Raw genomic sequence first — 16,184 nt, forward strand, 5'->3', positions numbered from 1 at the left:
TACAAATTTAGCATTATATATTTGTGACCTGAGATAAAAGCAATACATGAAAAGGCAATCCAATTGTTCTGCCAGGAAACCTTGAATGGCCATCAACACAGCCTTTCTGAAAGAAAGAAAGAAAGAAAGAAAGAAAGAAAGAAAGAAAGAAAGAAAGAAAGAAAGAAAGAAAGAGTACAGGAATGACTTAGCTGGATCACACCTGCTCCAGCCTTGGCCACCTGTGTGGAAGACAAAGGCTTCCAGCCCCAAAGACAATTAATTCTTACATTCTGTTCCTAAACACCTTGAACTCCAGAAAACGACCAGGGCGAGTGGTCCCTGGGGAACAAGAGGCCAATTTTAGTAAGAACCAGCAAACTTCTCTGTTTACTGTTTCTACCTTTTGGGGGGTGAGCAGCATTTTCCAGAGTGATTTGCCATTATTTTCTTCCTGCAGGTGTGAGAGAGAGAGAGCAGCTGGTCCCCGGGCTCCCTAGCAAGGCCACTGAGGGCCCTGTGAATGGTTGAATAATGTGTTAATGTACGGAGATGGATTTATGGGGAAAATCTTTTGTATCAAGGCTACCAATACCTGGAACTTGACTATGCTTGGAGAATTATGCTTGTGCTGGTCTTGGGATCTTGCTAAGAGACATATTTTAAGAAATGAGACAAGTCTATTCTTGATATCAAGGACTGGAGTCAAGGAATCTGTGACTTTTCTGTTTAGAAAATAAAATAAAATCCTACTAACAAAAGTGATTCAGAATGTTTTTCTATGGAGTAGAATATTATGATGACTTTTTTCCAATGGCAGAAATTCTAAATTACAACGGGAATCTTGCTCTGAAGCATCCCACGTCTGTCTCTGCCTCTGGTTTACATTGGCCAGAGTGGAAGTGGGAGATGGATGGGGGTGGGGGTGGGGGTTAATCCTCATTCCTCAAGAGCTGTTGCTTTGCTGCTTTCTAAAAAATGTAATTTATGGAAAAAGGTTTTCCCTTTCAAGCAGAACAAACAAAAACACAACAAAAAAACAGAATAAAACAGAGAAAACCAGCAAAACTCTGATGTGCATATACATCTGCCCTGGGTCTTTAACCGCTGCAGCAAACTGCCTCTCTTCTCTAGTATTTCTGAGCATAAACTTTCAATCAAAAAGGAGGTAACAAATATGGAAAGTCACAAACCGTTCTTCTTAAGAAGAAGGGATAGAAACCGTTAAATAAATAAACCAATCTACAGTATAATCAGAAACTTTTTATGGACTGCTTTTTTCAGTAGACCCTGTCTTCATTTAGTGACTGCAATCCTGTTAAATTTTTACCATTTTTCCCCCTTGCAACAAAAATTAAGAAAAAAAAACCTCCTTTCACCATATAAAAACCAGGACTTTCCCCTTGAAAATGTTTCTCTTCTCATCCAAGAAGGATGACATGATAGCAGTCTTGCAATATTTGAGGGATTGCCACAAAGAAGGGGTGGGGGTCAACCTATTCTCCAAAGCACGTGAGAGCAGGACAAGAAATGATAGATGGAAACTAACCAAGGAGAGAAGCAACCTAGAACAGTGGTGGCGAACCTATGGCACGGGTGCCAGAGGTGGCACTCAGAGCCCTCTCTGTGGGCATGCGTGCCATCGCCCCAGTCCTAGGCCTTCAGCTGGGTTTTATAAAACCTTTTCGCTTTAGGCCTCCACCACTGTGTACAAAAAAAAAGATTCAATCAATCAGTCAATTTCAACTTCTCGCGGGAAAAAAAAAGATGTTGCAAAGTTGGAATTGATTGATTGAACTTTTTAGTCCCACCCAGTCTGCTGTTACCACCGCAGCCACGCCCACCCAATGGGCCACACCCACCCAGCACCCGACGATGCATAAGTGGGTTTTGGGTTGCAGTTTGGGCACTCAGTCTTTAAAAGGTTCGCCATCACTGACCTAGAACTAAGGAGAAACTTCCTGACAGTTAGAACAATGAACCAGTGGAACGGCTTGCCTCCAGACGTTGTGGATGCTCCAACACTGGAAGTTTTAAAGAAGAATTTGGACAATCCATTTGTCTTAGATGGTACAGGGTCTCCTGCCTGAGCAGGGGATTGGACGAGAAGACCTCCAAGGTCCCTTCCAACTCTGTTATTCTGTTATTGCTTAAACGTGCTGACTGCAAGCTAACAAGCTCAGTTCTGGGACCTTAATTAGCTGATTAGAACCCTCAGATACTGCCTGGAACTGACAAGATCTTAATCAGTTTCACACTCAAGATTTTTGATGTCAGGCTCATAAAATTTGGTCATAAATGTGCACATCAATAATTTATTTTTTAAATTATCCTGATATTTGCAAACGGTCACCAAATGTGATAGCTGCTAAGCAAGGACTAGCTGTATTATAACTTTGGCAGGACTTTTATTCTTTTTAAGGAAGTAGCATTTAATAAGCGTTGGGCTCTATACCACTGCGGAATTTCAACCCTTCTCAGAAATGAACAATTCCTTTGTATGCCACTCCGTCGTTGTCCATAGACAATCATAGAATCCAAGCTGGATAATCTTGTTTGCTTTACCTGAAACAGAGTGATCTTTTGGGTCGCTCAAGAGCTTCAGCCTTGCATGAGGGAAGGTGTATTGGATAGGCTTCCCAATAATCTGGGGAATACAAAATGCAAGTGGGGATTAAAGGTAAAACATATCCCTTAGGTAACAAATAGTTACTTTGAATTAAAGCATTAGTCTTGCAAACACTATGTTTGGAAATACATCCTGCCTCTTACAAGTACAACTATTTGTATATGCAACTGCACACAGCATGGGAGCTAGTCCACTGCGATTGTGTGCAGTAATGTTGATCCCGAGGAAGAGACGGTCTCCGTTTTGTGGTTCAAGCATCAGGAGCCAGTGAGCACAGCTGACGGCTTTGCCTCTTCCCTTCTACTCTAGAGAAATTGGAGTAAACCAATAAGAGCGTGCTGGAACTAGAGAGCTCCCTGGACCTTCTGAACTGCTTCTATGGAGATGTGAATAATGTCAGGCAAACGCCCAGAAGCCATTTACGACCAGGCTCCAAAGTTTCGATGGCCACCCAGCCTGCAGTTATGTGACCACATTTTGGGCTCTTGGGTGACCAGCCCGCATTTATGGTCATTTATGTGTGTGGTGACAGAAAGAGGGGAATATGCTACTAATGTAGGAACTGCTGTGGTTTGCAGTGATGCTTCCGAACCTTTTTGTTTGTTTGTTTGTTTGTTTTAAATTGGGCTGTACGCTTTGCAGAGAGATGCATGGATGCTTGAGTTTGCTTGTATTTACTTATGCTTATTTGGGATACTCGTTTGTTTTGATTGTAGAAGGTTCATTAGTTTTGCTGCTGCAGCTGAGGCAGAAAAACAGGACAGTAAAAGCAACCGTTACTTGTTTTCCAATTTGTGAATGCTGTAAAAAAATCTAATACACAAAGATGTCACTTATGCAATCTGCCTGTTATTATTTGCTTACATAAGTAACCTTGTAGTGCAGGTCTCCCATTCAATTTAACACATTTTTCGGCATGGTAACAGAAGCAGCAATGTGACAAGAGAATTTATAAGGCAAGGCAGTTGTCAGGCCAGCCTTTAAAATGCAAAATCTGCAGAAGGGCTGGCTTGAGTTCACTGCTTAGGTCATGCGGTGCAGAAATGTTCAGTTCGACTCCTTGGTAATTCCTATAAAAACAGGAATTTCCCAGCCCTTGGCTTAGATTACATTGGCTTAACCAAAAACACTGAATGAAAAGGTTTCGTGAATGTTTTCATTTTTTGTGAAATATGGCTTCATTTTCTAGTAATTTCTCACTTATCTAAGCAAGCGGAAAGTCCTTCTGTCAGAGCTGCACCTTGAAGAAAGCCAGGAAAGAGAGGGAACGCCAGGCAAAGAGGGGACGATTTTTTTTTAACTGCCCAAAATTGAAACCTCTGCATTGAAACTTCTTTTGATAAAATGCTAATTCCAAATAAATATTTGGATATTTTGTGTAATCAAAGAGTTATTAAAGCAGATTTTATTTTTTAATCTTATTTATGGATAGTTGTAGTCCTCGCAAAAACATCTGCTAAAAGAAAAACAACTAGTATATAAGCCTTGTTTATAACAGAAACTAAGCATGCAGAAAGTGAATTTGTTCATATACAGCAACTTCAATTGCTATAGCACAGAATTTAGAATTTATCTAGAAATTTCAGAATATCGATCCTTTAGCAGGAAACAGTTTAGTTCACTGTTGGGGCCAACTGAAGGTGATTTATGATTTATGATGGGGCATTCGGTTCCAACCTCTAAGAATTGGTATAGGGTTTCCGAAATGGTATAGGGTTTCCTGCCTGAGCAGGGGGTTGGACTAGATGACCTTCAAGGTCCCTTCCAACTTTACTATTATTATTATTATAATTACCCAAGGGGGGAAACTGAACAGTAGATACACGTGGCTGATTCCATCCCAGAACCAGAGCATGACCAGAAATGCTTGTTGTGGGGAATATTACTGGATTTCCCCAACAATGCCAGTCCAGACACCCGGACTGTATTCCTGCTTCCGAAAGCGATTAAAATGCTTGGGGCAGACCTGCATTGCATAAATCTAATTATTGGCATTCTTATCAAGTTATTTTGCCAGCAGCAATAGGGGGCAGAACCATTTTGGGGTCCAATCTAAGCGGTCACCAGGACCAGAGGTTTTAGTTTTCTGAGCTTTCAGACCACGTGCTTCAGCTCCCGTCCTCGGGGGGGGGGGGCTGCTTCCGAGAGGGAAGTGAGAGAATTTCTCCCTGAGGCCGAAAGCTCGGAAGACTAAAGACCTTCTGGTCCCAGTGACTGACCCCATATTGGATCCTGCAACATTATCCTGGGACACGTAGATTTGCCTTCATTCGTGAGAACCATTTTAATTTGGTCTTCTTAGTCAAAGCACTTGAGGTTAATTCTCTTAGGTGCAGGTAAGTGGGAGAACCACTGAAAAGAGCTTCCAAAGCCTGTAATATTTTGTTGTGAAATGACTGGAGAATTGAGTTTTCTTGAAATGGACTTTCTTAAGCAATATTCTTGATTGAAAAAAAATAGCCTTCTTACTTGGTCCTGATGCTGGCTCGGTGGTCTTGAGTGGGCTAACTTATCCGGCAGCCTTCTATCAAAAGCAGGTCCATTCTCCAGAGGGGGCTCCCGAGGTTTGTCGAACCAATCTGTTTCTTCCCGACGCAGGTGGTAGGCTTTGAAAACCAAGGACACAGCAGAGGCTCTGAGTGGGAGATGTGAGAAGACTAACAACCCCGGATGCACAGTCAGCATGCACGGAGCAGCTCATACCTGGGCATGCATTTCAAAGCAAAAATAGCACACAAAAGTTGAAGCAGACAAACACAAATGGACGGTGCCTAATTAAGACTGTGTCTATATTACAATAACTTAATCCCTTTGGCCTTTAGTTACTTAAATATTTAACACTTCTGAATGTGGCTTCATAAACATGTATATAAGTGTTTGGAGACTGTCCTTTACCTGCATTTCCACGGTAGCCACTAAGATCAGAATACGGTATATCCCAGTTGCATGCAATGTAGCGAGTGGCTGTGCTAGGAGACGGGGAATCAACCTTGGGTATCAATTTGCAGATTTCAAGCATAACTTTACAAATGTGTTTCCTGCTTATAGCACATTGCCAACATTTATATAAATATTGGTGATCAACTGATTTTAAATCCTAGGACAACCTACAAATAGATTCAACCAATAGTTTCTGCTTTCCTCTTTTTCCTATAATAATAAATCTACCTTTAATTAAATACCATATGTTGTGCAGTGTCTAAACCATTATCCACCCCAGTGTTTTTCAACTTTATGCTGGCTGGGGAATTCTGGGAGTTGAAATTCACTTCTCTTACTAAAGTTGCCAAGGCTGAGAAACACTGATGGACAATATGTTGTCCTGTTGTGCGGCAGTTGGTTAAGCCATGGTCCTTGAGTTATATGCCGGCCCTGAGATCACATCAACCAAATTTAGAGATCAAGTGTTTTGGTGTCACCAACATGGCAACCAGTTTGGTGCTGTGGTTGCAGTAGAAACCGGGAGACGGTGAGTTCTAGACCCATCTAAGGCAGGCTGGGTGACTTTGGGCCACCCTCCCACAGCTCAAGGGGTTGTTGTGGGGAAAATAGGAGAAGGCAGGAGTATTACAGATAATAACAAGTTGATTTCTCAGGTTTTTGAATTGTTTTAATGTTTACTTCTGAAAACTTTCCAGGCAGTTATTGCAGATATGGAATTTGTGAGGACAGATTCTGAGGGGGAACCACAGAGTTAAAAAAAAGTTAAGCCATAAAAATAACCAATCTTTCTATGTGCTTACATAGACTTAATTTTAAAAAATACTGATTTGAATACTAAGTTTTAAAAGTGTAATTCACAGAAATATAATATATGCTTGATAATTCCTCTAATATTACAAATGTTACAGCAGCTGTGGACCAACATTAACAAAACCAAAACAAATTGTGGTAACAGGACATGTAATCATAGCTCAAGCTAAAAATCAAACATACACTAATGTATGTATGTATGTATGTATGTATGTATGTATGTATGTATGTATGTACACACACATACATACACACAGAGTATACACACACACATATATATATATGCAGGGCTTTTTTTTTTCATAGAACGCCCAGAACGGAGTTCCGGCACCTTTTTTGGATGGAACCTTGTAGGGTAGGCAAGGCGGGTTGTATGAGGTGTGTGTGTTCTGGCACCTTTTTTTTTTTTTTTTTTTTAAGAAAAAAAGCACTGTATATATGTATATTCATTCATGTACATATTATATATGCATGTATGTACGTGTTTACAGAATCACATATGCAGTTGGAAAATGAAAAGATCTGTCTTAATTAGAAGCATTTGTTTGTCATAGTTGCCCCTGAAGGGGATCTCAGGACTGACACCTACGTGGCTCTGATGAAGTAGACAAGTAATTCTTTTAGGAATAAGAAATCTGTACTTCACATCTCTATAATAACCACAGAAAAAGAAGGCATGGATCAAATTTACAGGGTATAATTTACTGATTATTGAGAACAAGCTAACAGACAAAAATTGTCAGGATTATCTTTCTTACTGCTCTTATAGACAGAGATAATAGCCTGCAATCCCTTTTAGTAATTTTCATAATAAGGCTAACATAAAAGCACCCACCATCAACCGTTGGCTTTCAGGATTTCTGAGATTACAGAATTGGGCACAAGAGCTTTTTCTAAGTTTCAACAATGAAATCAAAATTCATATCTCCTTTACCACGTCACGTATTTATCTGCTTCAATAAAGCAGGATCCCCATATATTAGACAGTATAAAGCTGGGCATTTTTATGGTGTTGGTGATACTTCTTTAGTATAGTTATATTTATTATAAACTGGCTCTTGGGCCTTGTAACAATCTTGATCGAATCTTCACCGAGCAGCTCAGTCTGCATTCAGTTGATATAAGTGGATATAAGCATAACACGCAGATATAACATTGCCAGTGAAATATTATGTAGCTCCTTTAATATTTAGAGCCTGTACACAGAGATAACAAAAAACAATTTTTAACAAGTTGATCTGGCTTCTACAGAGTAAGTGATATGACATGTAGTAATGCATCCAAAATCTGCATTGATATATATGTAAAGTTCAGTATTTGTATCCATTATTTTAAATTTCTAGCCTTCCAAAATAGAAAAGATTTTGTTGGGTCAACAGAGAAAAGGTAAAGATGACTAATCTACCTGCTGCCTGAGCAATTACAAATCAAGTTACGTATCAGTATGTAAGCGATATCTTTCATTCTTGCCCAGTGATAAACTCCCTTCATAGTGAGGGGATTCCACACCCATTCCTCCTAAGTGAGACCTCCGCTTGCACACCTTAAAATTACTGCCATAGTTTCTGCCTCCAAGCTTTTGCTAAACAGCTTCCTCATAGTGGTCAGGCCCACATTTCCTCCCTCTCGGCTACAGGTGTCCGGCCTTACGATCTCCCAAAGGAGTCTGCGGAAGGAGGGAGAGACGGGAGGGCGGAAGCTGAACTGCCGTCCTTCTGCCATGGGAGAGGGAAACCCGCTGCCTCAAAGGAGCAGGCACATCTGTCCCTCCAGGGATCCAGCTCTACCTGCAACCACCGGGCCACCTGTCTCTTAGCCGTGGGTCGCCCAGGGGCAGGTCACGTGATCGCCTGACATGGCCATGCGAGCAGGCAAGAGGACATGGGAGGCAGGAAGCAAGCGATGCTAGAAGCCCAGAGATAAGGGAGTTAATGGTGCAAGTGCATTGAAGTCTGTTTAATCAAGATCTTGTGTTGATTAAGTTGTTACAATCAATAATGTGGTTTCTCATCCTTAACCATAGTGCCCTGAAGACCTCTCCATCTAAACCAATCCCAGGGGGAAAAAACTTTCTGAAAATTCCAGCAAAGAGGAAAGAGAAATGCACATGCAACATAAAATGCAAGTCTGCCAACGAGTTTAGCAAGCTGAGAAGAACATGCCTACACACTCCAGACATATTTACGTACAAAAATGCAGAAAGGTGTTTGTTTTTTTTAAGTCACCATAGTTCCCAATAGAGTTTGAAATCAGACACATGCATAGAAATGAGGGTTTGTGCTGTGAAATGGAGAAGGCAGCCTGAAGTCTAGTTTACCTTCACTATCTGACATGGCGTGCTGGAAGTCGTCCATGAAGAAGGCAATATCCCGGTCGTAGCCCCGAGCGCGTGACTCCTCCCTCATGTGCTGCTGGACTTCCGGCAAGGAATGGCTTGAGCCAAACTGATCCCTGGTGTCTGCAGATATCGGTGGCAGGGGCCCAGCGGCCGCCCTCGCCATCCCCATTGGCTGCCCCACTGGACTTAAAGGACTCTCTTCCTCCGAGTTCTGTGCGACTATTGGAATCCGCCCTCTGCTCTGACTTATCGGTAGACTAGTAGGCTTAGTTCTTCCAGAAGGAGCTGCGGGGCTGAAGGAAACGTCGAGGGGTTCAGCTTCCTGGGCTTTCAACCTCAAAGAAGAGCTGGAAGTGTCTCGTTTCAGGGACAGGTCAAGCCCATAGACAGAGGATGGCCTAGAGGAAGGTCTCGATCTCGTAGCGCTGGCGTAGGATTTGTCCACATCGTCCTGTAAAGCTGACCTCATGGTGACACTCAGTGCTGCCCCAAGGCTCGTTCCCAGGGAATGAGACAAAGTTGGAGCTATGTACTTCTGCTGGTCTGTAATGTTTTTTCGAAGGCCAAATGTTATGTCATCTTGGAGCAGTTTTGCTTTGGAGGTGATGCTCCCAACTGAAGAGGTGTTGGAAGTCAAATAGGTTGAATAATCAAGCTCAAGATCCCTGCTTTCCTGAATGGGTGAAAATTTGGATATTTTGGGATCCATCAAAGCCTTTTTATGTTTGGATTGTTTCTGATAGAGAAGGGCTGCTGGAAGCTGCTTGGCCGCTTGCTTCTCCAGAGTCAGCCGGCTGATGCTGTATTTCTCAGACTTGGGGAAATGCCTGTAATTCGTATCTGCGTGGTAACAGTGGGAGAGGCCAGCCAGGTGGTCCATGCTTTCTGCGCCCCTCCGGAACTCCTGCTTGATCTGATGCTTCAGAAGTTTCAGTTCGTAAGGGTCCTCCATGGGGTCTTCCTCGGTCTTCATGTAGCTGTGCAGCCGGGAAGACGTTTGTAGGGAGGAGAGGAAATCTGGGACCTCTTGCACTCTCCGAGCCTCGGTGGCCCGAAGGAGCCTGTCGGTTTTGCCGAGGTCCTTTTCGTGCAGGCCATAGGTGGAGCTCAGGGTCGGTGTTTCCTTGGGGAGATCCCCCATGTCATCAAGCAGCAGGTAACTGCGAGCGCTGTGGTGGTCAACGTCTGCATAGAAAGAGTCACCTGACAGGCTCGAGATGGGGCTGCTGGCCAGGCTGCTCCTTTCGTCCAGCCCCAACCTCAGATCCAAAGTGCTGTACTTGCTACCCAAGTGAGCCACCGAGTAGGCGCTATCAGAGGAAGCGGGTGCTATCATGAGAGACGGATTGCGGATGACATCGTAGTTTGTTGTTATCTTGGGTTCCATGTATAATGAGGTTTGCCTTGCTTTTTGCGGGATCATCACCAAGGGAGAGGAGAGCTGATAGGAAGGCTGCAGAGTTGGTGGGGGTTGAGCTTGAGGAGTGAAGGACACGGTCACCACGGTTTGAGTCTGGTAGGGCGAAACCTGCTGTTGATACAAAGGCGGCGGCTGCTGGTAATGGGATTGCTGCGTATAGGGAGTTGGTGCCTGAGTAGGAAGGGCAGGGGAAGAGTATGGATACTGTGTATAAGGACTTGTAGGAGTAGCAAACTGAGTTTCTGGTTGTGTCTGGGGGGGTATGAATTGGTCGAATTCTGTTTGGGGTGCAGTCCTCGGCCTCTCCAGGCCATGCTGGGATTCTGCCCTGGCAGGCCGGGTGCTGCTGACTTCACTGTCGGACATATAATCACGTTCCTCCGCTACCCCTTGCAGGTAGGCTCTCTCCCTCTTCTCTCTTTCCTTGAGCAGGGCTTCCTTGCGTCGGTTTATGCCCATTTCCAGATACCGGAGTTTTGCATCTATTTCTTTTTCTTCCTCGTCAAGCTCTGCTTGCTTTTTGCGAAGCTTAGCAGATTCTCTTTCTACCATGTCTAGTTCTCTGTCTATATCCTGGAGGATTTTAGCTCTGGCCATCGTGTTGCTTCTGCACATCCTCCGGCGTGAAATCGATCCCACGGTGGAGAAGGCCGATTGTGTTCCTACCGAAACGTCCTCGGGAGGCGGGTTGGGCAGGGTCCTCTTGACCTTCTTCTGCGATCCTGAAGGTGCTCCTGCATCCGAAGACTCTTTGGCTTGCTGCACACACACACGGAAACAGAGAAGATACATTATTTTGGAAATGGATAGCACAACTTGTGACCCATCAAGGCAACAACAACACACTCTTTGCTAGTAAAAGTGGAAAAACAAAAAAAGAAGAAAACGGATGGAACTATTTTCCTACAAAAAAAAACCTAGTTTAGAACACAAAGTAATTTAATAATAAATTTGGATGGTTTAAAAATATGGATACAGATACTATTCCCTCTTAGAAGGACAAAATTCAAATGAAAGTCAATAAAGACTAAAAGTCAATAAAGACTAAAAGTCAATAAAGACTAAAAGTATTTCAAAATACATAATACAATTTACTGAGCTCTTATGGAGCTCAGTATTAAACAATAAAGTGCTTGTCATTGTTCTAGACAGTTTTAAAAAGGGAATCAGTGACATTCATAAAGAAGGGATCTATCATTTTTTTTAGCCATTAAGCAAAATTGACCTGCCATGCCAGAGGCAACGTCTTCGTATCAGGAACTGGAGAGCCAGCACTATGGATTTATGGGGATTTAATAAACAACTTTTGTTCACCACTGCTGGGAACAAGAAACTGGATTGGGAGACGTCTGATACTGCTGTGGGACAGCAGAGTCAAATCATGACCTGATCATCCACAATATTTTAGGCCTGCAGCAATCCTTGTCTAAGATTGTTGTGCCAATTGAAGAGACTAGGGTGCTATGAAAAAGTGTAATTTTGCCTGCTTTATTCAACTGTCAAAGCAGCATCCATGTCTACAAAACGCTGAGCATATATACTAGAAGTGGAACAACAGAGAGAAGATTAGCACAAGGCAATATCGATGATGAAGCACTTCCTATGAGTGACAGGGATATGCCTCCCCTGCCTTCAATTTATACATTCTAGAAACCATGTCTAGTGGGAATAGTCCATCGTGGTTTGTATCTTACATACAATTCCCTTTGAAGACAAGTAATGTTAAGCAGAACACACAAAAAGGAGAAAAACGCTAAGCCAAAATAATAGTTTTAAAACTTTTAAATGCCTGACATAAGAAAAAGAAAATAGAGCTAAAAGTAGTTTACCCTAATACCATTCGCTGGACCAGCCTATACTTTATTGCTGCAAATCACCCCTACTTCAAACGGTATTCATTCAGCAGACTCCATACCTTTTTATTGTTTATCGGCTTGTAATAGTTCCACATATGTATATTTATGTGCCTACTGTATTCCATCTTTAATATTTATGATTTTAAAATATGCACACAAAATTTGGGATTAAAAACCTCTTCTGAAGTGTAAGCTGAGAATTATATTACAAAATTCTGAGAAGTAGGGGAAAAAGAAACAATAACTGTTTAAAAGTACATATGGAAGAACTGAATCAAATTGATTTGTTTGAAATGCAGAATGAATTTGGCCCCCATATTAGCTAAATAAAACTAATTTCTCAGATACGAATTAGATGGGTTCTGTCCTCATACCTTCATATCGCAACATACCATTATATGAGAATATAAACTTTCATTGGAAAGTAATGATTGTTTCACAGATTCTTTCTCAATTATGGCAAGTCCCATATTCAACTTTCAACATTTGGTTAGGACAAATCACTGGAGATACACAAGAAATGTATCATCTGTGCCAAAGTTTCCCAGAAAACACCATCCAGTCACTCTGGATTTCTAAATGGACGGAAAAATACAGCAACATTTATTGCTTTTGCTCTAGCTTTTTTGATACACATGCTGCCTAAATAAAAATTATCTATCTATCTATCTATCTATCTATCTATCTATCTATCTATCTATCTATCTATCTATCTATCTATCTATCTATCTATCTATCTAGATAGATAGATAGATAGATAGATAGATATAGATAGATAAAAATAAAAAAATAAAAAATAGAGGAGTACAGGCTCAGCAGCCACCCATTCTGCAACTTCCCTGAATATGAAAGGTTGGAGACTGGATGGAAATTGTTGGTCCCTTAAGGAGCGGGTGCACGTTTTTCTCTTTCAAGGTCAAGGGGGCTTTGAGACCCCACTCAAAGAAGCAGAAATCACTGCATAGATCCAATAACAGGTCACCTCCCAGGTGGCCTTGTTCAAGCTGCATGGGTGGCTGAGCTTACAATCTGGAGCACCCTAACCACTTACAAGGGAGGCCCGCCTGGAAACTCACTCCAGAAATCCATGCCAGACTCCCAGCACCTCCACTGCACCTGTCCATGGAGCAAATCTGACTGACACTGCCTGCCAGATAGCAAAGATGCTCTTCACACAATGACCTCCAAAATATTCTGTTTCTGGTTATGGTGATTTTTAGATTAGATTAGATAACCTTTATTGTCATTTTTTAGCTCATAGAATGAACTCAGCTGGACCTGATTTACATTTTTGGAGAGGTAGAATACAAAAAATCAACAAACTTAAAAACAGGCTCTGATATTGAGCAAATCATTGGCAACTCATCTTTTCTGCAAATACAGTAGACATGCTCCATATATTCCACCTGTTTAAGGCACTGTGCTTAATTACAAACCCTTTACTACACACAGAGAGAAGAAAAGTTAGAAAGAATACATTTAGTGTATATCCATGTATCCTTGTGGCATGAATACATTTAAGTTTTTAAAAATGGACCAACTGTACAAAGAAAAATGTTGATTATGTAAAGAAACGACTACATCTCTTTTCAACTTTAAATAAAGTAGATATCGCAGTGAGATGCTCTTATTCAAGACCATCTCTTTCTCCAGTGAAACATCAATAGTATATTTCTTGCAGTATTAATTCTATTTTTTAAATAAATTTATCCTGGATTCTAACATGACAGGCCTTCATTTCCAAAACCATTCACTAAACATTTCATTTAGTCAAGGCAGTCAACAAAGCAATGCTCATTATTATCATGTATATACAGTGGTGGGATTCAAATATGTGAACAACCGGTTCTCTGTGTGAATGTCCATTCTGGCCTGGGCAACAAAAAATTAGCTACTGGTTCTGCCAAAGTGGTGTGAACTGGCTGCATCCCACCACTGTGTATAGCATGACAATTCAATGTCAACACGTGAAGAATGAGATCTTACCAAGAAGCCCTCTGTGTACTGGAAGTGAGCCCTGGAGAGATCCTCAGCCGTGGGGCTCAGGGGCTTCGGGTCCGACAAAGAGCGCTGGATCACCTTGGCAGACTTTGGGCTCAGCTGAGGAGCCGTGGAGACGTCGGCATGAAGAGTTTTCTGAGAACTAATATCTTCAGCCATCAGCTTCTCATAGGGCACAAAGGCCGACTCCATGACTGCAGCTGGAGGAACAGGTGAAATGGGAGAATAGAGGACTTTGGGAGACTTAGGAGCTGAAGGAGCCACCTGAAAGGTGGTTTCTGGATGCAGGTGGGATGAATAGCCTATCTCTAATGGCGTTGGGCGCTTTTTATCTTTCTGAGGGGAAGTGACTCTATGGTACAGGGGACTCTGGGTGTCTGAATCTGTTTCTGTCTGACATCCCAAACTTCCTCCTTTGTACGTCTTTTCTGGAGCTGAAATGTGCTTGACTATTTCTACCTTTGCATCTAACTGGGCCCTGGCTGATGGAGTCCTTATGGTTCCGACAGGCTCCGTTTGTACAGATATCTCTGCCACAGTCTGCACCGCAATACTGGAGACCTTGGAGAAGGGTTTAGCCTTATCCACCTCTGTGCTCCCTTCGTATTTCCCTACACGGGTCTTTCTTCTTGATCTGTTGGTGGGATCCCATTCATCTTGATCCTCATCATCCGTCTGAACACTCGTGTCAACACTCTTTTTGGTCCTGCGTCTCCGGTCTGCGTAGGCCAGGTCTGCGCTATCCTCATCATCTGTTTGGACGCCACTCTCCACTATCTTTTTAAGACCCCTGGGTTCACCTTCAGTGCCTTCACTGCGCTCCTCGTAAAGGCCGTGCAGCTTTGGCATGGAATTCTTCTTTTTAAGTTGTTTTTCCTCTCTCACATCCATGTCTTTAAGAGATAGCTCAGAAACAGAACTTAACGTCCCTGGCTTGGGAATGTACTGAGTCATGCCATTTGACTGGACAGCGTACCAGCCTTGGCTGTCTGGAATTTCCATCTCCAGGAGAGCAGAAGTAGTGGTGGTCACCTCCTCGCCAGGCCAGAACTGGTTGCTTGCAGCATACTGGCCGTCAAGAAGGACTTGATCTGTGGTCGTTTGTGGGGACACCATTTCAGAAGGATCATAATTATATTGATACATCTGGTGGATTTTTTGCTCTTCTAAGTGCTGGTGAAGCTGCTGTTGAAGTTGTTGGATTTGTTCAATGTGCAGCTGCTGCTGAGCCAATGTTTCTTGTCTCATCATGAACTGAGCTTGCCTCTCTTCTTCCTGCTGATAGAGAAGGTGGTGCTTCATGGAATGCAGTTCCTCGAGCTTCTTTTGAACCATGAACTGCTCTTGTTCTCTAAACCTCTGTATTTCTTGACGTTCCCATTCTAGCTCTTCTGCAAAGCGCTGCTGCTTCAGTTTTTCAAGCTCCAGAAGCTCACGTTCTATGTCCAGATGCTGCTGCTTGTCTTCTTCAGGGTCAATGAGAACCGTTCCTTCATCTTCAATTCCATCTATGAACGCTTCAGAAGCCGTACTAAAGACAGGCAGCGCTGGCTCAGTGGCAATAGTTTCTAGAGGGAGAGGTTGCATCCCTGGGTCAATGCCAGCAACAGGAGTGTCTTTTTCAGAAGACACGGTTGTCAAAAAGTGTAATGATCTTGGGAGCGCCTGGCTCTGTGGCAAGTTTGACAAGGAAGGCACTGAATCAACGGCATGAAGAGAAGGCAGGTCTCGGACTGAAGTGCTGAAAATAGAGCCAGGCTGTGTGGTAATAGCAAATGTAGATGGGACCGGAGCTGCCACTGAAGAGTAAACCACCCCATTGGATGATCTCAATACACTTCCATAGGGGGGTCCTAAGGAGGAGACCATTCTTGCTTGGGAATACTGAGGTGCACTAATGCCAGAAATCACATGTTGGCTCTCTGGATATAGATCAGTAATCTTGCTTGAATAATCCATAATTTCACCTGAAATTATAGGGGAAAGTTATAGTCCAGTCCCCCAAAACATCGCCTTTAATTTTCGTGTGGATTCTGAAAGGCAGCCTACAGAGATGAGTGATAAATATGAGCGATAAAGCGGGAAGGAGCTGCATGCAAATCTTCAACGTTTTATTGGGCAGGGGAGGAAGACAAAAAGAACATTTTCTGAGCATGCGGGCACATGCAAGTACCTCTTTCCATAAAACAACTGATGAAAATTGAAAAA

General features: G+C 42.6%; 1 protein-coding gene across 1 annotated transcript in view; it reads right to left on the reverse strand.

The window, feature by feature from the left end:
- The window catches only part of PCLO (piccolo presynaptic cytomatrix protein), a 74,045-nt gene that overhangs the window by 29,914 nt on the left and 27,947 nt on the right, over positions 1-16,184 (reverse strand). Inside the window, exons 7-10 of the mRNA XM_029284046.1 lie at positions 13,943-15,943; positions 8,679-10,853; positions 5,078-5,214; positions 2,545-2,626 (exon numbers count right to left, since the gene is read on the reverse strand). Coding sequence (XP_029139879.1) covers positions 2,545-2,626; positions 5,078-5,214; positions 8,679-10,853; positions 13,943-15,943 — 4,395 coding nt within the window. The remainder of the gene's footprint in view (positions 1-2,544; positions 2,627-5,077; positions 5,215-8,678; positions 10,854-13,942; positions 15,944-16,184) is intronic.

Source organism: Protobothrops mucrosquamatus, unplaced genomic scaffold (genome assembly GCF_001527695.2).
Source record: "Protobothrops mucrosquamatus isolate PMUCROS unplaced genomic scaffold, P.Mucros_1.0 scaffold343, whole genome shotgun sequence".
Classification (NCBI taxonomy): Eukaryota; Metazoa; Chordata; class Lepidosauria; order Squamata; family Viperidae; genus Protobothrops; species Protobothrops mucrosquamatus.